This window comes from Sceloporus occidentalis, unplaced genomic scaffold (genome assembly GCF_023333645.1).
Source record: "Sceloporus occidentalis isolate IW3139 unplaced genomic scaffold, rSceOcc1.0.p SCAF_3, whole genome shotgun sequence".
In the NCBI taxonomy this organism is placed as follows: Eukaryota; Metazoa; Chordata; class Lepidosauria; order Squamata; family Phrynosomatidae; genus Sceloporus; species Sceloporus occidentalis.
This window is the reverse complement of record NW_028316983.1, coordinates 195,582,263-195,608,187: the sequence shown is the minus strand read 5'-3', so window position 1 is coordinate 195,608,187 and position 25,925 is coordinate 195,582,263. Positions and strand designations below refer to the sequence as shown.

Here is a 25,925-nt window from a genome sequence, read left to right as displayed (position 1 = left end):
GTCCTCCAAGTACCCTGGGCCCAAGCCATTTAGGGCTTTATAGGTCAATACCAACACCTTGTATTGAGCTCGGAAGTGAATAGGCAGCCAGTGGAGGTCTTTCAAGATAGGTGTTATATGGTCCGACCTGGAGCTACCAGCGACCAATCTTGCTGCCATGTTCTGCACCAATTGCAGCTTCCGGGTTTGGTACAAGGGTTGCCCCATGTAGAGCGCGTTACAGAAATCCAATCGAGAGGTTACCAAAGCATGTACAATAGTTTCAAGTTCCTTACGGTCCAGGTAGGGACGCAGCTGGCGTATCAGCCGAAGCTGATGACAAGCACTCCTGACCGTCGCATCCACCTGAGATGTCAGCTGGAGCAACGAGTCAAGGAGTACTCCCAAGCTATGCACCGAGTCCTTCAAGGGGAGCGTGACCCCGTTCAGGACCGGGTGACAGATCTCACCACCTGGAACTGGGGAACCTATCACCAGTACTTCCGTTTTCCCTGGATTCACACTGAGTTTGTTCTCCCTCATCCAGTCCATTACCGACTCCAAGCAGGCATCTAGAGGAGAGATGCCTTCCTTAGTCGGAGACACAGAGAAGACTATTTGGGTGTCATCGGCATACTGATAACACCGCGCCCCGTGTCTCCGGATGATCTCTCCCAGCGGTTTCATGTAAATGTTGAAAAGCATAGGGGACAAAATCGCTCCCTGAGGGACACCAGATGTAAGGGCCCTCTTATCGGAGCGACAGTCCCCCAGCTCCACCATCTGGAACCAAAGCAGTGCCCCCGATACCCAACTCCCTCAGGCGGTCCAGAAGGATACCATGGTCGATGGTATCGAAAGCTGCTGAGATGTCCAAGAGCACTAACAGGGACACGCTTCCCCTGTCCATGCTCAGATATATATATATATATATATATATATATATATATATATATAATCAATAACACACATATAAAAGTTATTTTTAAAAGAATTAAACAGTGTATAGATTTAAAACCATTTAGTAACTAGTTAAAAGACTGGATATAAAAAACAGCAAAACAATACATCATTAAAAGCCCACTACAGTCAATTCCTAAAAGCTTGTTTGAATTGCCTGCAATGGGCTTTTAATGGTTTGTTCTTTTACTCCATTAGGACAAGTGGTGAGGCCTGTTGAAAGATTTTCTTAAGCCACTAAAAAAAAGAAAAAAGAAAAAAAGGCTGCGTTCTGGGCTAATATTCTCATAGAGCAAGGCTGTCTCTATACCTACAACTGCAGGATTATGTCTGAGGCAGCCAGAGCTCTTATAAGAAACTCAAGTTGTTCTGAATCCAGAATGGTAGTAAAGGTTGAGTTTCCCTTCTGGAATTCAGAAATCCAAAATACTCCAAAAACCAAAACTTGGTTGGTTAACACAGTGATACTTTTGTTTTCTGATGGTTCAATGTACAGAAAGTTTGTTTCATGCAAAAATTATTCAAAATATTGTATAAAACTACCTTCATACTATGGGTATAAGATGGATCAAACAGAAATGAATTTTGTGTTTAGACTTGGGTCCCATATCCAAGATATTTTGTTATGTAGATGTATTCCAAAAACAAACAAATCAACCAACAAAAAACCAAAATCCAAACACTTCTAGTCCCAGGCATTTTGGATAAGAGAAATTCAACTTGTATCTGAATGTGCTCATACATGGGTCCTATAGAACAACTGTATCACAGAAAGAATTGTAAAGCTCAAAAATGGGCACCACTAGGCTACTGCTTTGGCTAGCTACATAGTAGAAGATGCATTATAGCTGTTGCACTAGGGTAAAAATGGAGAAGCTTTCAAATGAGTGGAACCAGGATCTAGATCAAGGAAGGCCCCAAAGCAAATCTCCAAGAACCCTTCAAGGCTTTGGGGAGGAAGGCAAAATTGATTTGTTTTTTGCGGGAACAAATACTGTGGGGAGTACAGTTTTCCAAGGGCTCTTGGAGGGCTGATGCAGCCTCTTAGTCTTTCATAGTTTCCCACTCGGGTCTACACATATGTAAAAAAAAATTTAAAACCACTTATTTTCTTAATATAGTGCACAAAAATATCCAACTCATTCAGAATCTAGTACATTCTGTAGTGAATAGTTCAATATTTAATGCAGTTAACAATGGTTTATATTTGTAAAAAAATGTAAAAATTTCTGGATTTATTAAGCCATCCAGACAATGCATATAATAAAGGGCAGAATCAAAATGGCCCAGACAAATAAATAAAGCTCAATGGATGTTAAATGTGTCTCTTAAATATCAATATTATTTTCTGAAATGCTCCAGGCTTACCTTGTCCACATTCATTCTTTTAAATGATGCTTGGAGAAGTTTGAAGTTATGAATGTACTCATGTTCCAGCTTGGCTTGAAATTTTACTTTCTTCAAGCTAATACACCCTGGGAACAACATATCCATGAACTGGCAGTAAGCTGCACCTAAAACAAGAGAACATAATTACATTAATTATATTGTAACTAGCTGGGATAACAAAGAATTTATCACAGAACCATCCATCTTGGTATCAAATTCACCCACTGTACAGGAATCCCTTGCTTATCTGACGGGTTAGGAACCAGAGAACTGTCAAAAAGTAAAATTGGTTGAAAGGAGCAATCCAAGGTTTTTAAGCTTGTAAATGTATTTTGACATCCAAAAATCATAAATAACACACTATATATCATTTTTGAGTGTGTGCAAAAGCTAAATAACAAACTAAAGGTAAAGAAAGGTACAGGTAGTCCCTTGACATGAATGTCTAGTTGTAACCAACTGTAGGGGGCAGCACTCATCTCCGTTACTAAGCAAAAGAGCCAGCATTGTCCAAGGACTACTCTGTTGGCCATGCGGCCAGCATGACTGCACCAAACACTGTTACCTTTCCACCAAAGTAGTACCTATTTATCTTCTTGCATTTGCATGCTTTCGAACTGCTAGGTTGGCAGAACCTAGGACTAGTGACAGGAGTTCACCCCATTATGCAGAACTTGGGCCTTGAACCTGCCAACCCTCAGATCTTCTGATCATCAGAACTGGTGTCTTAACCACTAAGCCACCACATCCCACAAATAACAAACGATATATGAGCAAAAGTAAAGTAAAATGAACAAAAGCTTTAATGTCCTGCTTTCAATATATTAGTGATTCTCAAACTTTTTATCCTTGTGATGCTCTTTACATCTACATGCGGGCATTGTGAAGCCTCCTCCCCGTTCCATCTAGTATATGAATAAAAATATTTTTGTGTGTATTTTTGTTTATACATGTGTGTATTTTTGTTTATACATGTATACTCACATCTTAACATTTGATAAGGAAATAACATAATCTAAATTAGTTTTATTTAAATAAATTCAATTCTTAACACATGTGTAAATTTTACACATACTATCTCACACATAGCCACACGCACAGAAGCCAGTGCTCACAGATACTGTATGTACAGACTCAGTCATGCTCTTTCATTCGCACACACACTCATTTACTCTCTCATATGCACAGTCACACAGAACCATTCATTCTCTTGAGTATGTGTGAGTATACACAAGTGCATATGCTAGTATATAAAACAGAAATGAAGAGTGTGACAGTGTGTGTGTGTGTGTGTGTGTGTGTGTGTGTGAGAGAGAGAGAGAGAGAGAGAGAGAATTTGTGTGGGAGTGTGTGAATCAACTCATCTGAGGGAGAGAGGCAGAAAAAGAGCACCACTGAGTGTGTGTGTGAGAATTAGCATGTGAGAGAAAGTCACTTACACACTGAGAGGTACTGAGGGTGTGTAAGAGAATGTGTTGAGGCAGCAGCAATGCTTCATCCCAAGAACTTGGTCAATGACAGGACAGATGGGGGTAGAAGAAGCAAAGGCTCAGGGTGGGCCTCCCCAGATGCCACAAACCAGGGGTCTTGCCCCATTATTTGAGAATCAGTGCTGTATATATATTATGTGATACTCTTTATAACATTATAAAGACAAATACTGTACAGTAAAACTATAAGAGATGCACTGCCCACAATCACAGAAGCACCATGGACTGAATGCAAATTGAATGAGCAAAGATGGTGTGCAGTCACAGAAGATACATACAAGCTGTCACACTTCCTTTACAAAATGTAAATAGTACACTGAGAGGCACAAGATCACAAGAGTGGGAAGACAAAGCTTAACTGTTGCATTCATTCTGTGCTCTTAACAAAAATAGCCCTTCTTCTATTTACACAAACTAAAGCTTTCTTCCTGATGCAAGCAACCGACGGTAGAGGGCTGAAAAGAAGGTTAAGCTCTCCTTCCCACCACCAGCAGTCCCATGGCTTGTCAGACACTTTGGTATCTTCCCTTTACACATAATGTGAGTTCACACAATCAACATCATGTCAGCACTTCGGACTGTGTACTAAAAGTAAAATAAACCTTTACCACAGTAACCCTGCACTTTTATTGGGGAAATCTGCCTGATTCTAGATAGAATTGGGCTTCAGGGCACAACATTGTCTGCAGTGCCTCTGGCACCCAATCCATTCTACTTTTTTGCCAAACAGAATATGCCACAAGTACGCAATAACTGATCAACAGTTCTACTTCAAGCCTGCTTTGTTAAAAGCTTTATTATTCCATTCCCATTTCCCCTATACATGATCAACGTACCGTGAGATGTTCAGACTGCCAGCAGAGGAACAGACTTGAATTACAGTAATCAACATTAGCTGCCTTCAGTATGAATGAGGCCATAAAAACAATAAGAACCATCCCACCAAAGACTAATGCTGCATAATCTCCATTAATTTCAACAGAGATTATTAGGATACAAGAAGAATTTATCAGCACAGTTTGTTGCCAAACCTATAATACAAACCCGGCTGCATGTTGAGAGTGGGTTGCTGTTTTGTGCACAACATGTGTTTAGCTGTTGTGATATTTCAAAGTTGTAACATAATCTTAAAAACATGAGTTCGAAACCTCTTCTTACACGACTGTTTAGACAGTCACTCCCACATATCTTTTTGTCACTCCAGAAAATACTGCTCATTGTTATTAATGATTTGTTTTACAATTTATATGCTACTTTCTCCAAGAATAAAATTAGAACAAAAAGCTAAAAAAAGCTAAGAAAATCACAATGGCCAGTAATTTTTTTTAAAATTATACATGTTTTTCAGAACCTGCAAACTGTAAAATGAAAGTAATGTCCCACTGAGTTTGGCGAGTTCCTTCTAAATATGCACATGTAGCTTTCATTCTAACCCCCCAAAATTCTTATATATGTTCCCCAAACAATTTCTTGTATATTTCTCAACAATATATTTGTACCTATCAAGTTAAAGAGACATTAACTACATCACAATCTACTTGTCTATTATATCTAATAGACTGCTCAGCACAGACAAGCCCTTAATAATGGTTAGTTTTGTTGCCAATAACTAGTACTTAATGCTTCTTTCTCTCTTTAGTGTCCATGTTGTCCCTCTTTCTCTCTATTTAGAATCCTGTTTCATCATATTTGTGCATATAAAAAATGGAGGAAGGATAAAAGAAGAGGGAGAAGTGAGGGTGGTAGCTTTTAGAAAAACACGTCCTGTCCATTTCCTCATTGTAAGCATTATAGTCAACAAAACAGATCTCTGTCACAGAGAACATTTTAAGTTACTTCATTCAACACAAAAACAGGGATAAAAACAACATTTAGAGCATGCCCCCAAACCTCCTTTGAAAGTAGGAATTGCCACCATATGAACAACTTTAGCAAAACAGTACAAGGTGTCAAAGAGAGAAATGATCCACATTGTGGGAATGGGAAAGAGTGCTTCATTGAGGCATTTCTTAACAATTCTAGCTGGTGCTAAAGAGAAAAGAATTACTACAGTAGAGCATCACTATAGCCACAAGGTAGATTCTTTGAAGTCTAACCTTCCAAGATCACAAACATCAGCAATACATCGGGATTCATAACCCAAACATTTATTTCACACATGCCCTCACTGAAAAACTGTTTTTGTTGGCAGTGGCAAGTTAATGTAGAGAGTGAGTTAATACGGTACTGATGAGATTCCTATACTGAGGAAAACAGTGTGGCTCCCCAAGATAGTGTCAGTAGTATAACAACTATTTGGAATGTTAAACAGTATCTTCTCATTTGGCTACACCTGGATGGTAAAAATGGTTGTGATAACTCAGAGGTGAGCACACACATAATCAGATGTTACCACTTTGCAATCCCAGTACAGAGCCATCAGGGCAGATTCTAATGCCAAACTCTGGTATGACCTTCCTGAAAATTAAACCCCTGTGTTTGTCCATTTAGCTGAATTTTTTCACCTTTGGGGGTTTGAGGGTTTGTTTGTTTTTTTGGAGAAGGTGAATGGGATTTCTTGAAAATTTTCATGCTACAAGACTAAATGTTTTAACAGATTTAAAGCATTTACTGCTTTGGCAGTGGATGTTCTTCTTAAATCTATCACAGTACTTGTGACAAATGTTGTTTTTAATATCCATATTATGTCGAGGAACGGTTGATGTTTTTCAACACAGAACACAGAGCCACAGAACTCTGCATTTTACAACACTCTTCTCTTGATTGATAATGTACAGTTTCTGGTAGGGGGAAGAATGGGGTTGTGGTTTTATAAAGTAGTAGTCTAGAAGTCACCAGCTATTACTAAGCAACTTTACCCAAAGCTAGCAACATCAAAACACAGTTTCCCACTTATTTTGAAACTGGTTCACTATTTCCTTTAGAGACTCATGTATTTTAATTTTCACTAGGGTATTGATTTCGTCTTCAGTGTTTTCAATAGTCACAGACTGGGTTACAGATTGTATTTACAAACATGGCTGTGTTGGCTACATGCATGAGTGGTAACTTCTTCTGACCCAATTAGAGTGCAGAAATTCTATACTACTTCTAAAACTGAACAGAAGGCACTTCATAGCACTGACTGCTCTGACAAACCAAGCCCCTCCTTTTAATACTTTATGTTTTAAATTTTCACACACACAAATACACACAAATGCATACAACACCCAGAAAACAAAACATAATCTGTTATAACATATCACAAGAAGGCTTGTTTATTTATTGTTAACAGGTAATGCATCTTAACAGACAAAATACTGCTAGCTTTCATCATCCGAAGCAATTGTTACTGTGTTTCAATTAAAAATGAACTGGACTTCCCATTTTCTCCTAAGGATACTGTCGCTACCCATCAACACAAACCTCATCACCAATAAACTTTTCAGAACTTAGAACAGATGCTTTCTTTTGTAGCCATGTGTTCAATTTAACTGCCCAATGACCTCTTAAAAAAGAAATCATCTGCTTCAAAATTTCCTAGATAGAAATCTAAAACATAACTTACTGCACCTAGTCTACCTTACAAATCTACAACAGGACACAGAAGAGGGCACAAAACAAATAGGGGAGGAGAGAAGAAACAAATTGACTTCATAAACAGGCTTAAAAACTTGGAAACATACACATGCTATTAGTCTAGGAAAATGTGGAAAAAACAATCTTGTATCATGCACAGATATGGTGGGATAAAGGAAAATATTTCTTGGAGTGCAGCATGGAAGGCAGCTGATCACTTCATTGCCATTTCTGCACCTAGAATATGTGAATAATCCCTGTAGAAGCCAATGTGAACTTTTCATCTAATGGTCTAGCTGTGCAATAATGCGTATCTTCATTGCACTACAGAAAGAAGAGACAAGCCTCTCTTCCCAGTGGGATGCATTTTAAGATCCTGTCCATCAGTAATTAAGGTAACAGATTCCAACTTTCACAATCTCTATACACAATGCCTACTGCTGAGACTAAACATCATAGCACTGCATAGGATAAAATGATCTACAATTTTCTACTAGCCACTTAGTATAGCACCTCCCATTTTCAGTCATTTGTGCATGGCAACTATTCTGTGTCGCTGGTCAATGGAGGATTCAAAGGTCCTACACCTGGCTCCACAACACTCTTACTTCCCAGTTTATGCTTTCTAGGTCCAATATGTCAGTGGCCAAAGCCTCCCAGGGGAAGAGTCCAGGAACATTCTGTCCCTCTTTCTTACTACCAGGTCTGGCTCAAGGAACTGCAAGGTAATCATTATTGGCTGTTCCCAACCTACTGTAATGCCACGAAACCTTGTATTTCTAAATCCTCCCCTGTTCTACTCCATCCAGAGGCCACAACACAGCAAAACAGCAGAGTCTTGCCAGCTCAGGAGCTACATTTATTGCCTTCCCAGCAAAACTATGGGGTCATTCTCACTGGCAGGATGAATCGCTTCCTGATTTACCCTTGCCTCGGTTTGGAAAGCAATTCTTAAAACTCCCTGTTCCTACTATGAAAGGGGATCTTTTCCTTATTGGGGTGCAATCATTTTTTTTAGGGACGATTGTCATCCCCACTGGCAGCGCCACTTCAGAACCGCCTGTCAATCATCTGTGATGTAAGCGGCAGCCCAGCTTGCAAATTTGGGGGGGGGGGGTTGGAGGCTGAGAGAGTGTGAGGCTCAAAGAGAAGTCTGGGGAGGATGCAGGGAAGGCAGAGAGAAGGGGGACTCCCGCGGGTCCCCAAAAGACCTCTGCCATGGCTGGATTGCTCAATCTACCCAAGACAGAGACAAGGGAGACCACCACGGATCCTGAAAAGATCCCTGCCATGGCTGGATTGCTCAATCCACCCAAGACAGAGAGAAGGGGGACCCCCACAGATCCCGAAAAGACCCCTGCCATGGCTGGATTGCTCAATCCACCCAAGGTAGAGAGGAGGGGGCCCCCCACGGGTCCCCAAAAGACCCCCTGCTCTCTCAGCCCCGGATAAGTCCTGGCAGCTGCACAGGAATCCCCGCCAGACTTGGGAGAAGCAGCGGCAGCAGGAAGGAAAGAGGGAAGGAAAGCAGAAAGGTAGGAAGGAAGGGAGCTGGGAGGAGGAGAAGGAGGATTCTTTTTTTTAAGCAAAACTAATTGCAAAATCGGTAGAATGGCCTAGTAGCTACTCACCTTTGCAAGTAGCTGCTTTGCCAATCTATCAATTTTGCGATTAGTTTTTTTTTTTAAAAAAAGGACCCAAAATGGCAGCAATGGGGTGTGTGTGTGCCATCTCTGGGGATGGATAACACACACCCCTCTGCCCTTTTCCCCTCCCCTCTGAAAGAATTGATCCCAATCTGGTGTTCTCACTTACTGGATGCGAGGCAGGATCGATTCTTAGCAGAAGAACCGCTAAAAACAGCTACCAAAATAACCTGGGCTTTTGGTGTTTGGCCACTTTTCCCCCACTGGAATCGATCAAATGAGGATCAGAATGGATTTCCAGTGGGAATTAGGGGCATATAATAATGATGATGATGATGATGATGATGATGATGATGATGATGATGATGATAGGATTTATTTATATAGCTCGAATCAGGATTCAAAGCTTTTGGTAGTGGGAGTGACCCCTATGACTCCTGACCTCTTAAGTGGCACTGACACTATCTGGGCAACCAGGCCATCTTGGCACTCATTCTCACAGCATGCTGCTAAATTTGCTAAGAGTAATTTCTTTGTTTGCTTTGGGAGCACAGTATTCACAGACGGTTGAGAGACAAAAGCTTTTTGAACACAAGATTCTTTTTCATATTGACACAAATACAACAGTCATAAGACAGGACAGGAAAATACAACTAATAACCACATATCCTCTACCCCCAAACTGCGTGCACTCCAGGATGATGTGCTTTCAGACCAAGAAAAGTTGACAGCAACTTTGTACATGGGGCTAAATCCAAGAGCCTTTTTCCTTTCCTTCTTGCTGCAAAAAATCATGATTGTCATAGCTGACATAGTTTGTTGTCTGCAAATTATGGAGATGAGGCTGTCCCCACGGGTATGATACTGCACAATAACCACTGCTATAAGTGTGTATTTCTGGACAAAAGCCAATTATCATCCCATAAGAGGAATACTTTTGTCTACACACATAGCCCGAAGACATTACCTGTTAAAACAGAGTTTGCTGCCTTTCTTTTAACATGCTCCATAAGTATCTCATTCTGAATATGCATGGTAATTTGATAGCCAAAGAAGGCTATCTACTCCCAAGAAATTTCATAAAACTAGGTCTAGAAGATAATCAAAATCACTGTGTTTGCCAAGTAGCAGTGATGAGCCTACTCTTCTAGAAATTCACAGATGAGGCTAAAACAGCAGCATCTTGCAATAAGTATGCATGATCTAACTTTTTGGCAAGAAGAGAAATAACTGCAAAACAATGTAAATGTGTTTTACAGTTCCAGCTTTCCAGAACTCAGGAGACAGGGATTTGCTAACATTCTTATTTATGAATGCTACTTTAGGTCAAGCATTTAGTTTCACTTTCGAGATATTCAGCTGTAGTGTACATTTGGTGCTGTAGTATTTCAGACAAAGGGACTTTGAAAACCATCTCTGGCTATTCCTTGTCTAAGAAAACCCTATGAAATTAATGGGGTAGCCGTAAGTTGAGAAGTGAATTGAAGGCACATAAACACACACATACATTTTGAACACTGCATTTCTTTAAAAGTGAGTTTACTAGCATTCCCCGCCCCCCCCCCCCCAATCCAGACATACACATACAGCAAAGTTGTAATATTTGGAATAACCTCTTTTTATATCCTAAAGCTGAACCAGAAAGACCTTCAGGGAACTATTCTACCTCCAGTCCACCCATGTCCAAAGGGTATGGTTGTTGACAATCAAATATTACAAGTGGGATTTCATATACTGTAACTGGATTTATAAATTGGTCTCCAAAGAATCAAAATCTCCACATCTTTGAGGTTCTCTGAAGAGCCTCAGCATTTTCAGTGGAGGTCAAAATGCTTTAAATTATGCACTGATACAATGATAGAAGTGCATAATGGAAAAAATGCAGTATGCCTCCAAGCTTTTTCAGTTCTAATACAAGGGCGTTTTAAGATAATAAAGTTTGTAGACCATCAACAGCACATGGGACGTCATTTCCTTTAACTCTTCTACTGTGATTTTTTTTGTTCAGTTCTAATACAAAGAAAGGTAACAAAACAGGCAGATAATAAACAACTTGATTTATAAAAATATGTTCCAGGCCACCAGTATGTCCAATACATAGCTTAAAAAGGACAAAAGAGACAAGTCTTCACTTTTCCACCCATATGTTGGTCTTCTGCCAGGATCCTGATCACATGATCAGAAAACAAAAACCAGTGTTGAAATGTACAAGACTCTAGAAATTAGGATCAAGCAGTGTATTAAGTGAAATAAAAATGGGACTCAAGGGTATATGGATAAGAAGCAACAATCACATGAAAGCCCATACAGTCGAATAATTCAATATCTATTTCCCAGTTAGACTAAATGTTAAATGCAGCCACTGGAGAAAAGCAAAATCTATTTGTAGTAACAGAGGGGTATAACCTTTTTAAAGAGAAATAAACCAAACATGAAAGGAGGCGGAACAGCATTATATGTCAGAGATGCTTACACCTGTGAAGAGATCCAGGATGTAAATCCTGACGAGCATCTGGATAAAAATTAAAGGTGAGGAAAATAACAGGGATGTTATTGTGGGAGTCTACTACAGACTCCCAAGTCAGACAGAGGAATTTATTTATTTATTTTTTATTTATTAAGGTATTTATATCCCGCCCGTCAGCCCTAATGGCTCTCAGGGTGGCTTACAATATTATTTTTAATCAGACAGTTCCCTGCCCTCAGGCTTACAATCTAAAAGACACGAAACAAAAGGAGAAGGGAATGATGGAGGGAAAGGGGATGAGGTCCAGTGGTTCTTCTCTCCCTCTGAGGCCTGGACCAAGGCAGATGGATTGGAGGGAGGGCTCTTCCTTCTTCCAGGCTAGTCCTGATGGAACTGGACTTGCCTGACGAACTCCCTCTCAGGCCGGCAGATGGCAGTTGTGGAGGGCGGAGTCTCCTCCCTTCAGGCTTAGTCCTGATGGAGCTGGACTTGCCAGGCGTATTCCCTCTCAGGCCGGCAGATGGCAGTTGTGGAGGGCGGAGTCTCCTTCCTTCAGGCTTAGTCCTGATGGAACTGGACTTGCCTGGCGAACTCCCTCTCAATTGGATGATGCCTTTCTAGAACAGATGACCACACATTCAGAAAGGACAGATGTAATAGTGATGGGTGACTTCAACAATCTGTATATTTGCTGGAAATCCAACTCAGCCAAAACTTTAAGTTCTAGCAAATTCATCACTTGTCTGAAAGACAATTTCATTGTTCAAAAGGTGGAAGAGGCAACAAGGAGATCAGCCATTTTAGATCTGATCTTAACCAACAGGGATGATCTGATTAATGGGGTGCAAGTGCCAGGATCCTTAGTTGGGACTGATCGTGTTCTCCCAGAGTTTATTACACGGTGGAAAGGAGAAGCCAGGCATAGTCAGGCAGACATTCTAGACTTTAGGAGAGTTGACTTCAGTAAACTTAGGGAAATACTGGGGGAGATCCCATGCTCAGGAATACAAAAAGAGAAGGGAGTTCAGGATGGATGGAAGTTTCTCAAAAGGGAGATACCAAAGACACAATTTAAAACAGTTCCAATGAGGAGAAAAAAATAGGAGGTGTATCAAAAAACTAGAATGGGTGACTGAAGAACTTTAAACTAACCTAAATTTTAAACAGGACATGTATAAAAAATGGAAAAAGGGGGAAATCACCAAAGAGGAATTAAAACAAACAGTTAGCATGTGTAAGGGTAAAGTCAGAAAAACTAACACGCAGAATGAGTTCTGGCTTGCTAGAGAGGTTAAAAACATTAAAAAGGGCTTTTTTTGGGTATGTCCATAGCAAAAGGAAGAAGGAAATGGTAGGGCCACTGCATGGAGAAGATGACAAAATGCTAACAGGGGACAGAGAAAAATGTGGGCTTGACAATACAACAGTTAGGTGGATTTGTAACTGGTTGACCAGCCAAACCCAAAGGAGAGGAGTGGCCAGTTGGCTGCCACAAGGTTCTGTCCTTGGCCTCGTGCTATTCAATATCTTTATCAACAACTTCAATGAAAGAATAGAAGGTATGCTTATCAAAACTGACACCAAATTAGGAGGAGTTAATATCCCAGAGGAGAGGATCACAATTCAAAATGATCGTACAGCGTGCCTGTTCCATACGCTTAAGGCATGACTCCACTGTAATAAATTGGAAATCTGGGCCAAAAGCTAACAAAATGAATTTCAACAGGGAGAAATCTAAGGTACTGCACTTAGTCAGAACAAAATGAAATACATACATATAGGATGGGGGACACCTGGCTTAACAAGACTACATGTGAAAGGGATCTAGGAATCCCAGTAGACCACAAATTGAACATGAGTCAACAGTGTGATGTGGCAGCTAAAAAGTCGTTCTATCAGAACAAACTTGCTGCCAAAATTAGGTTGATCATAGGCCCGTTACAGACCGCCCAAAAGGGGCGGTCTCAGGCCGCTGCCGGTTGCAGTGTGGAGGAGCCGCAGCAGCCAAACCGTGCGACTCCTCCGCGCCGCAAAAAAGGAGTGCGAAAATCGCGCTCCTTCCGGCAACTCGGAAGAGACGTCGCAAGTGCCAAAGCGCGCACTCACGACGTCTCTTCTGGGTTGGGACGTGCGGACGCAGAGTGTCCGCTACGTCAAGATGGCGGTGCCCATCTGTATAGGGCGCCGCTATCTTGACGTATCGGTTACGCGCGAGGGGCAAGGCGCGTCCGGAAGCGCCGCCCCTCGCGCGTAATCGTGGCTCAAGGACGGCGCCTCTTAGGCCTATCTGTAACGTGCCATAGTTTCAGCACCATCCTTACTATAAATTACAAATTACATCAGATATCACTATTCAAGATTGAATGAAAAGTTATAGATCTAAAGCTGTATTCTCTGTAATATTTCATGAAGGATTCTGGATTCTGGAAATTAGCAATTAAGTAATTTCTACAATTTATTTATAATTTATTCTACTATTTCTATAATTGTAACTGTTGAATTCTATTTTGCCATTTGTAGCAATAACAATTGTTCCAACATTCTGGAAGTTAGGTCTATCCCAATGATGTACTGATGGCCTCTCCACGGTCCATGCTTATGAGTTAACACTGGTCACATTGGTGGATGAGCTTCATTGGGAGTTGGATAGTGGGAGTGAGTCCCTATTGGTCTTCCTGAATAGTTCAGCAGCATTTTATACCATCAACTATAGTATCCTTCCAGGTCATCTGACTGACATGGGTCTTGGGGGCATTGCTTTGCAGTGGTTCCAGTCTTTCTTAGCTGAGGGTGATGCAGGGTGACTACTGTTCAGCCTTTTGGCCATTAGCCTGTGGGGTTCCACAGGGGTCAACACTATCTCTTATGCTTTTCAATGTCTACCTGAAGCTGCTGGGTGAAGTCACCCAGAGCTTTGTGGTTGGGTGTCATCATCAGCATCATAATAATACCCAGCTCAATCTCTCTTTTACAGTTGATGCCAAGGAGGTTGTGGTAGTGCTGAATTATTGTCTGGATGCAGTAAAGGATTGGATGTGGGTGAAAAGATTAAAGCTTAATCCAGACAAGAGGGAAGTGGTACTGCTCAGTGGGAAAACCAAACTGGGATCACGGTCACAGCCTGTTCTGAATGGGATTGCTCTCCTTCCAAAAGATCAGGTTTGTAGCTTGGGGGTGTTCTTGGATCCAGTGCTGCTGAAAGTCAGGTTGTTATGATAGTCAGGAGTGCCATTCCAAGCTTTTGCTGCACTCTTTCTTGGGGAAGACAGATCTGGTCACATTAATTCATGCCAGTTACCTGTCAACTAGACTACTGTAATGTTGTCTACATGGGGCTGCCCTCGAAAAGTTTTCAGGAGCTGCAACTAGTGCAAAATGTAACAGCCAGCCTCATGTCAGATGCACACTTTAGAAACCATATAACACCAGTCCTGCAAGAATTGCACTGGTTTCCAACTTATTTCTCAGCTCAATTCAAGGTGCTGGTGTTGACCTGCAAAGCACTAAATGACTTGAGATCAAGATGTTTGAAAGATTGCCTCCTTCCATATCAGCCTGTTAGAATTTGAGATCTTCAGAGGAGGCCCTGTTCCATGTCCCAACACCTCACTAGTCAGGTGAGTAGACTTAATAGGGCTTTCTCTGTAGCAGCACCTCAACTATGGAACTCCCTACCCAAGGAAGTTAGGTTGGCCGCCTCTCTTTTAAGCTTCTGGCAGCCATCCAGAACAAAGCTGTTCTGCATTCAGTATTTGAAATTGGTTTTAACTGTTCCAAAACTAGATTATAGGATTACTTTTAGACTGCTTTTAGGCATTTTTAAAAAGTGTTTTAATGTGTTTATTTTGTTAAAAATTGCATTATTTTAATTGGCTTTAATTGTCCTTGTCTCAGAAGCCCTTGTGGGTTGGAAGGTGGTACAGTAATACTATAAATAAATAAATAAATAAATAAATAAATAAATAAATGTTTATAGATTTTGGTCTCAATTTAGAAAACTAGGGTCTATTTTTAAAAAACTTCCAGAAGTCATTTTTAACAAACATAATGTAATTCATTCCTTTTAACAGAATCACAAAGGACACAATTTTAAGTAAATATAGCTAAGCTGAAAGTATGCAAAGGAAAAGCTGCTTGTCATATGCATATTTCTCTTTGAGACTCGGCTGTGTGCTTGTCTCCACTAAGGAGGCAGAGTAGGTCTTCTGTGCTTCCTGAGATGTCTACTGTAATAGCGATGTGCCAGATGATCTCAGTTCTGTGGTGTCTAAATTTAGTCCACAGCCCAACTTAGCATTTTTGAAAATTAAAGCTGGAATCCCTTTTTATGCACTCAAATGGCCCTGGAATTCCTACATTTGGGTGTGTGCAATGTTCTCATTGAGAGATGAATGTTTGGTCTCCAGGCAATAGGGCTCGGTTCTGTATATCTTTATATACAGTGGGAAAACCTCAAAAAAGTATGGTTCAGGGTATTCCAATTTGCTGTCAAAATGGGTCACAAAGGCTTTGGAGCCAAATAACTTTGTGCTTACTCACATCTCCATTAGTCAACTTCACATATTCAACCCTTGCTTCTTTCGTAAATGTAAAGCCACATGGAGATCTGCAAATGGAGCCAATGCTTTGGTTTCTCCCATGTGGGGCCTCCCCTGTTATTTCTAGCAGGCTATTATGCCACTCACCAGCTGTACTCACACAGCCTTGTTGAAGGCCCCATAAAGCACAGTTTATGAAGCTATTAATGAACACCATGAATGCACAGTCATTCTGCAATCTGCCCGGCATTGCACACTGGCTTCAGCATATTGATCCTGGCTTGTGTTAAGCAGAGTCTCCCATTTTGTTCAAATTGGGAGGTTCTAACTTAAACAAGAAGGGAAGATCAGCCAAAGGAAAGGAAAAGCATGTACTTATGGTACTCATCCATGGTTTCATAAATCATGGCTCATGAAACATTGGATGATCATTAAAAAGTATGTGATGGTGGTTTCTTAAGAATCAGCAGGCATGGTGTGATGCTTAGTTACTCATAAAGAAGTTCTGCTCAGCTTCCAAAATGACATGGACCACAGAATGAAATAGAATGCATTACTGGGAAAGACATAGGCTGGGCTCATCGGAAGATACTACTCAGTGGTAAAACTGTTACTAACAGTGCAAAAAACAAAACAGCAACAGCACCAACACACACACCCCTTACTTCCTAAGTTACTGGAAGTTACAAATGTATACCTTCGTTCTATATTTTATTTTATATTTTATATATTTCATATTACAGTTGGCCCTCTGTTTACGCAGGGGATCTATTCCAGACCACCCCCCCATGAAAACAGAGGCTCACACATATTCAAGCCCATAGGCTTTAATGGGGTACGTGTCTATGCGTGTGCCATGCAGGCAGGCTACGCTGGATATGATTTTTATATATGAAGATACCACATTTTAACTGCAACAGGGGAATGATAAATGGGAACCAAAGGACTATGACTTTACTTTTTGAGGTTTCTACTTCCTTTTATTTTTTTATTTTTTATTTTTAATATATCTTTATTAGATTTATAGTAGCGCATTAATTTACAAGATTACAAAATATACTAAAGTAAACAATATATCATTTACACCCGTTGTTTTTGGCGTCGTTACTTCCTGTCTTCTTACCGAAAATAAATTTCTTTGTGTTGAAATCCTGATTTCTTACTGCTTCTTGCCTGTATACAATACACATTTTTTTTTAAATGGGGGAGCAACGCGGAGGCCCCTACATATCAGAACCAAACCCAAAATACCCCAAATAAACTTACTCAAAAAATTGTGCGTATCTCTTTGATTTCTCCAACAATATCGAACCGAATAATCCCATTTAGAACTACTATCGCTTGAGGTTTCTACTTCCAACCAAGGTAAAACATTTTAAAAAAACACCTGGGACTGCATTCAGCATCTTTTATCTAAACAGCACCTAAAAATTTTTTTAATTCAACAGCATGGAAGCTTCTCGAGAAGTTCAATGTTGTCTTCCTATAAAGTGCTCTGGAGACAAGGGTCTGAATCCTGGCTTGGCCATGTAAATCCACTGGATGACCTTGGGCAAGTCACACTTTCTCAGCCTGAGAGGATGGCAATGGCAAATCCCCTCTGAACAAATCTTGCCAAGAAAACCCAATGATAGGTTCACCTTAGTATCACCATAAGTCAGAAATGGCTTGAAGCCACACTGCAACAACAACAAGCCTCACAAAGGACAGAGGCAATCTGGATCTCAAAGGATATGTTTTGTATTGCTAATGGAATTTAAATTTTATTTCCTGGACTTTACAAGTCTTTTCCTCTCAGAATCCACATGGCCATGCTAGCCCAAGGTCAGGCCTGCAATCAAGCCACTCAATTGTGATGTCAATTTAATATTCAAAAGGATGCTGAGGTCGGTCACCAGGAAAGGCAACCCCACTGTGGAGACCTGGCCATACCATATTAGGGAATTCAGGATGGCTGCAGCATGGGAGAAAGCAGGAACACCCACCATAATGAGATCACCCAAAGATAACACCCCAATCCCCTTGTCTATGGAGGGTGATGATGGGATTCTGGCTGAAGGAGGCAGTTGTGCATATACAGACAAAGGACTCTTTTTCAGTAGTACTAGTCTTCCTTTGTCTGAGATATTAATGCCAACTGTTCGAACATTTCTGTCCCTTGGGCAACGGCCAGAAGGAGGACCCGCCTGCATGGATCCCTCCATACCATCTTAGCAGAAAACAACAAGATTTTGACAAAATGTAGGCCTGTCACTCTAATATCACATTTTTCTTTCTTCTGTGTGATTTTTAACACCTTTGCCTGATCAAGAAGTCAGTGGAATTTCGAAAGCTTGTATCATGCATTTTGTGCATTTTGGTTGGCCCCATTAAGGTACCACTGTTTCTTGAATTTTGGATGTTACTATTTTCTACCAGTACAGCTGGATCTCTCCAATTTTATTTCAAGCACAAGGTGTTTTAGATCACTTTCAGGTTGACTCAATGCTGCAGCCTTTTAGTAGGAGGAACATCACCAGTACTCCTTTGCATGTGGACACTTGTAAAAGCAACTGATATTAGAAAGAAAGGCCATAGCATGCAAAATGGGTGAGTAAGGGACAAAATGGCCAGAAGAGGAATAGTAACTGTAATTAATATTTAATTAGTTTTACATTTTTATTTTGTAATCTACCTTGTACTATCTTCAACTAGAAAGTAGGAAACGATTTTAAATGAAATCAAATAATGGGCAGACTGAAAAAAGAAGGACCTTCTAACTGCAAAGATATTCATCTTCTCCGCTTCAGAAGGACAAATGTAACAAGCCAGCAGCACCATATATCTGTATGTGTGCTGGGCATGGGGGAAGAGGGCAATAAGATTGAAATAAGAAAAGTATATAGCAGACAGTAAAGCTAGAGGTGGAGGGAAATACAGTGGGAAAGATCCAAAGCCGCTTTGTATGCAATCACAGGGAAACAGATAAAAAGTTAAAATGCTAAATTCTAACACTTTAAAAACAGGGAATAAAGGGAAAGAGAATAACAGAGGGAAGCTATTGCAGGAAGCAGTGAGTGGAAATGTAGCAGGCAGACAAGCAAGCAGGGATGAAAGAAACTAGTAGTTGGGGATAGAGGGTAAGGATGAAGATTTTAAATGGCAGGAAATGAGTAAGGATACTTTAAAAAGCATGTGGATAGGGGAGGAAATATATAAAATAAGGAATTTGATTCAGCAAATTAAGGCTGAAATGAAGAGATTGATCTTTCCAAACCTAAGGGCAGTACTTCCCTATGAAATTTGCTGCTGTAAGGAAATAGCTATTCAAAGTATTAATACATTTCCAAAACTGAATAGATAGCAAATAAAAATGATATCCATAACAGCAATACGATCACACCAAATTCTGACTCCATCTGCCATTATCTTTTGACTGGCTCCACTCCTGAGGAGACATTTTATGACTGCCTGTGTCATACTATTTCCTCTCTCTCCCTCAGACTTCTGCAAGACTATCTTTTGCAGCTCAAGATAAAAGGCACCAGTCAGGAATTTCAAAAGTCTTCTGATAAAATCCCACACTAATAATAATAACAATAATAGAAAAAACAAGAAGCAGAGGATACAAATAGTTCTTGCAGTGGAGGAATGTCAATACTGGGTTGTCTCCAGTGGCGTCACAGTGGCATCAGGGAGGTGCAGACTGCACCAGGTGATATCCCAGAAAACAGGTGACACCCAGCCTAGCACAACCCCTCCTTAATGCATGCCATTTTACTCATGAGAAAAGTGCCTGGCAGCAAGTTGAGGGGCATGCCCTTTTGGCCCTGCCCCCCCCCACCGGCTGACACACAGTCAGTAACGCCACTGGGTGCCTCAGAGATCTGTATTGGGACCATTTAAAAAATAATTGTTCACAAACAATCCAGACTTAGAAGTGGAGAGATGTCCACATTTACTATATAATTAATTATTTAGGATAAGATGATGAGAACAAACCTGAATTGAAAAGAGCTCCAAAATGTCACTCTAAAGTGGAAGAATAACCAGTGAATAGGCAAATGAGATTCAGTGTAAACAAGTGGAAAGTGATGCCTGTTGAGGTCACTTTTAAAAAAATTACATACACTCATGAGATCTGAACTCAGAGTGACTGACTAAAGCTTTATCCACACTGCAGAATTAAAGCAGTTTGACACCACTTTGCCATGATTCTATCTTACAGAATCGTGGGATTTGCAGTTTGGTGTGGTATTCAGCCTGTCCAGTCAGAGAGCTCTGGTGTGCCACCAAATTACAAAACCCAGGATTATGTAGGATAGCGTCATGGCAGATAAGATGGTCTCAAAGTGCTTTAATTCAGCAGTCTGGATACACCCATAGAAAGGGGTTTTAGGATTACTATATATTGCTTCATGTTCCTGTTGATCCAGTGTAGAATTCACTGCTATGGGATATAATGACAGCTGTCAACTCGGATGGTTTTTAAACTGGATATATTCATGGAGAATGGGGTCATCAATGTCTATTCCTCAGGAAGAATATATATCACTTCTAGTATCAGAGGCAGTACAATTGTGTAAATCAGTTGCTGGGAAATGTGATATATGGATCAAACTGCACATAGATCCTGGGGGGCGGCCTTTCCACAGGCAATTGTGAACAAAATGTTGGACTAGACAGGGCTTTGGTCTGATTCGCCAAAGCTCCTCTTATGCTATGTTGTCATTAGTCTCCATGATCTTAAGCTTGTACAGACCCTCTTCCCCCAATAGTCTTCAACTACAGGCCACTTGTATTTGGACCCAATCATTTAGGAACACTTAGCAGATTTAACACTGCCTACTATAATGAGTTGAGAACACTATTGATTTCCACAGGGAGAACTTAATTCTACCATATCCTTAAAAAAAAAAAAGCTTGTGTGGGCCCCAAATGCAATCCAGTTCTAGAGACTCTCTTAGCCCAAAACTTTGCCTATTTTCATTAATGGAGACATTGTGTCTCCATTAATTTAAATGGGGTTTAACTTGAATTCTTAGGTTTTTTACAATCATTGTTTTTAAGCATTTGATGAAAGCCCTTGAGTTTCTGTGCGTAACTAAAATAAATGTTTATAGACATACAAAAACCCTTAATATTTTTTTTAAAAAATACACAAATGTTTGTGCACCTTGGCATACCCATAGATTGTCCCTGATTTTGGATGTATGGATATGCAAAATAAACATCGCGCACGCACGCACGCACGCACGCACACACACACACACACGTTCTTTTTTTAAAAATTAACTTTGTATCTTAAAAAAATATAGGGCCAGATGCCAGGATAGGTTGTAGGTTTGGTTAGCTGGCAACTCATCCCTTAAAATATCACAATGCTCAAGTGTTTTATACATTCCAGTTATCTGACTTGTTCTGTTGTTCACTGTTAATGCTAAGAAATGCTCCTGAATATTATAATGCTTCCCACATCCTCTTGCCCTTTGAAGTGTTCAATAAATGCAGATATTTTATGGGGTTAATGTTATGCCGCATGAAGACTGGAAACGCTTCAAGGGACATTTTTTCTTTTTTCTAAGAAAGAATAAAAGACCAAACTAGATCAGCATAGCAGTTGAAAAACTGCAGCATTTTACCAAATGGCTTGCATGCAGGCAGTTATAACTCTGAATTAATTTCTTTGTCTTCTTCAGCTTTACAAATGTGTTAAAGTGAAAACAGTGGGACAACTTCAGACTTACATGTAGCCTCAAAGAAACTGTGGTTGCAGAATTTTGCCATAATCCTAAAATTTAGAAGACCTTCAGATCCTCATAAAAACAATTACTGGTTTTCCTTTGACTATAATCTGAGACCAACTTTAAACCATATTAGACCTTGGTTAAAAGGATTTAAAGTCTGGGTTAGCCATATTCAAGTTTCAGATGAGGGTCAGAGTTACCCTTAACTACATGTGATGGGGTAGGGAGAATCACCCTGAAGAGAAAGGGTTGGTAATCTATATTACTGAGCCCAGCTCCCCATTTCATAAACATAATCTGGGAGGACCAATGTTATATTTCTATCAGCCTAACAATGAAAATAAACAAGAAATGCCACTAATAATAAGATTCAGATTTACCCTCTCCCCCAGCCCTGGAATTAATTCAGCTTCCACATTTTTGGCACTTTCCCCTCCTAAAATGATAACACTACAGATTTAGAATAGAAATGAAACTTTCATATGACAATTGATCATGGTATTATGTAAATCTCAACCATAAAATAAATAAATACTTTGTATCCCATTATGTGATTCTGCACCCCTTGGGACAGCTAACTATTACATTTTTAATTAGTATTATTGCATTTTACAACCAGGGCCTTTCTGTCTCAGATACCAGAAGAACCTGACCATAGTTCTTAAGGAGGGGTGAGGGAAGCATTATTTGTTGCTCTGCCTGAAGTAGCAAAAGCACTTGGACCAGTTCTGAATATTCAGGATCACCATGTGATCCAGGGATGTCAATGCTAGTGCTGGATTGAAAGAAAGATGTGAACTGCAACTTTATTGATCCAGATAAAAGCCCAACAATATATTTCAGTCTGAACCAAGTCAGTCAGATACTCCTGCCAACCAGCCTTCAATACAGAAAAAGCCAAGTCCCAAAGTGCAAAAGCTTTCACATCAAACAGCCGTTGGCAGGTTTGCTGGCACCGGCCCTCATCTCAAATTGTCTCAAATACCTTACAGATTTCACTCTTCCCTTCCAAAGTAAAACAAATCATCTCCATTTACCAGAATCTTCAAGCTCCCAGAAGAGCCTACACAGTACTTAACAATACACACAGTACTCAACAATATATGGCATTGACTGCAATACCCTGCATCTCATTTGCAATTACCTTGTAGCAATCACACACTCTCAGCCTCAGAGGAAGGCAATAGCAAACCATTTCTTGTAGGCCCTTCCTGCCCAGAAAACTCAATGTTAGCTTTGCTTTAGAGTCTCCAGAAGTCAGAAATGGGATGAAGGTACACAATAATAAACATCAAGAAATCACAGTCCTTCAGATCAAAATTTCAAATACACACAGGCTATCCAAATTTGAGATCAATCCCCACAAACCCCTATTATGTAATTTGGGAAGCTAAAGACAGACTTTTAAAGCAAACAAATACAAAAGCTAATATGCATAGATACATAGCTGATACTGAGACTAGTTTCAGTTATATTCTGATCCGCTCCCACAATGTCACTGATATATGAAGATCTTACCTGAACATAGCTGTTCGACTTTTGTGTAGTTTAATGCTACTATGTCATTCACCCATGCAATGATGTCATGTCTGCTCATAGTCTCTTGGGTTATAGAGGTAGAATACACGTTGACCGCCATCCCCCAACTGCAAAATAAGATAAGTAGGTGTAAAACTGGTGATTGAATTTATGCTGTTTTGAAGCCAACAGTCAACTATTTGTGCTGGTATATATATTAAAATATTAAATATTAAAATATATTTAGAGTTTGACAGCTTATTCTTGCAATCCTTGTTGAGGTAGAAGAATGACTACAATGTAAATCTTTCTTTAAAAAATTCATATGATACAAAGTCATCTGAAGGGCTTCCACATAATAAAAAATAATCTACAAGGACAGCTTGAAACTCTCTGGAAATAAAAGGCTAATATAATTTCTGTAACATATTCTCTATTTCTTCACTTCTTCTTTATAGTGACATCTCACCCAGGAGTATTTTCTCAAGACAATCATATGACATCAGAAATTGAAAGAAAATTCACTCAATTAAAAGTGAAATGCAATAAAGTGAATTGTGTAATGCAGGAAGAGTTCAAATCCATTAGAGATCCATATATTCTGAAAAACATACACAATTTTTAGCTTTCCACAGCCCAGCACCCTACATATGTACTGAACTACAGTCGGCCCTTCTTATACATGGATATTTTATACAAGTATTCAAGCATACACGGTTTGAAAATATTACAAGTATAAATTTCAAATATTAAACCTTGATTTTCCATTTTTATAAGGGACAACATTTTGCTATGTCATTATATTTAATAGGACTTGAGCATGCACAGATTTTGTTATACACGGGGGATCTTGGAACCAAACCCCAGCGTATAACAAGGGTCCACTGTACAACATTCTTCATCTCCAATCAACATGATCACTACACTGACTCAGGAAGAGGTCCACTTCTTTGCTTCCACTTCAACAGACACTAAGGTTTCCATGACGTTTGGGATAACTGGATTTATGGTCCAATACATTAGAAGAGAGCGCACAAAACTTCAACAGGACTTTGGTGAGTTCATTTTGCATGCCAGAGAACAAACAATGTAGTTTATATCATATTCCTTGGCAACGAGCGAAAGCTTTCAGAATAATTAGCAACAATGGACACAACATATTTATAACCCATTGCTTCATATATTTAAGATAGAAGGCACTTGGCTCTTCCTTTCCCTACTGTACCATCAGTTTTTCAGCCTGCAGCTCCAAAACAGACTTAGCAGTTAAGAGATTTAACAGCTGACCATGTCTGGCCACAAATTGTCAGCTTAGCAAACCAGAAATCCAGAACACTATTCAAGCACAGAAAAGTTAAGAAATTATTGACAAATGGCTTCTCAAGATGGGACAAGTATGTGTTACTGTAGTTCTCAGGATTTTTAAAGTCTAAATTACATTTCTGTTGTGCCAGACCATTTTCTGGAAATTCCCAGTACCAGTTGCCACATTTTATTTCCACACTTGAGTGTGTGTGTGTTCTTAATTCCAAAATGTATCAGAACAATATGTTACCTTCTTGTTTCCTCCTTTTAAAATTACCTTTATTTCCTTAGAATAGCATTGTTGCATTACCACTCTGTAACCCTAAACTCAGAGGAGAAAATTTGCCCCTCAAAACACAGGGTCACCTTAGCAAATCACATCCTAGTTTTTTTTAAACAAAACCTCACACCTTTGGTAGAACCCTCACACAGACGAAATCACTACAAATAGTCCCACAAAAGAGTAGAATATGCAGAGGCTACAATTACCAGCAAAACGTTTCTGTAAACCAATTGGGGCGAGCCCCCTCCCCTCCAATTTCTCTTGAAGAACACTTTTCTTTATTAGCATATGTGAGCTATGAAGTCTTGACCCTGTGGTTTTTTTTCACCATAGGAAAAAAAAAGTCTCATTTCAGCTATGGATATTTTTATATACTAGAAATGGTGACTCTGACAGGAGTCAAGAATGCTGTGGAACAGGCAAGAATGGATAATATAGACTGTGTGATTTCATAGTGACAAAGGCAACTAAATGCTATTTTTAGTCAACAAATGTATACACACACATACGCAGATGTGTGTGAGAGCCTTAATGGAAGGAACTGGGCTGGTTTTGTACACTGATTCATATTGGTCAACATATGGACATTATGATATTAGTACTGCTGTGCCTTATTAACATGATAAACTGGCTCAAGGCTAACATCGGAGTGTAAGAGGTAGGAAAAAAGCTAACAGGCAGGCACATACTTCTTCCATTTTCAACCTCTTGTGCCTGAATGAGCTTTTCTTATGCTGTAGTTCAGCACTAGGCAAAAGGCAGCAAACTCACCCGCCTCATCCCCTCCATGAATTTTGCAGTTTTCCTATATCTTACAACTCTAAGTCTCACTGTTTTAGCCTGTCATACCACAGTCATCTTCTGGAGAGAATTAGAATGAATTCAACCTCTTGAACCACTTAGTGCCCTTAGGAGTTTTCTCAAGCTTATTCCTCCTGTGTATTGCTTTCAGCACATACCAGACTCTTCTAGCATTTTTGTGAGGATTAATGGGAGGTCTGCTACACCATGACATATGCAGGATGACTGACTTTATTCACCATGTGGGGTCCATTAATGGGAGAAA

The 25,925-nt window shown here is 39.9% G+C and overlaps 1 protein-coding gene across 2 annotated transcripts in view; it reads right to left on the bottom strand.

Moving 5' to 3' along the window:
- The window catches only part of MAPRE2 (microtubule associated protein RP/EB family member 2), a 121,057-nt gene that overhangs the window by 29,459 nt on the left and 65,673 nt on the right, over positions 1–25,925 (bottom strand). For both annotated transcript variants that reach the window (XM_089517268.1, XM_089517267.1), the window contains 2 exons: positions 23,272–23,399; positions 2,308–2,453 (listed from right to left, as the gene is read on the bottom strand). In XM_089517268.1, coding sequence (XP_089373394.1) covers positions 2,308–2,453; positions 23,272–23,392 — 267 coding nt within the window. In that variant the 5' untranslated portion in view covers positions 23,393–23,399. The remainder of the gene's footprint in view (positions 1–2,307; positions 2,454–23,271; positions 23,400–25,925) is intronic.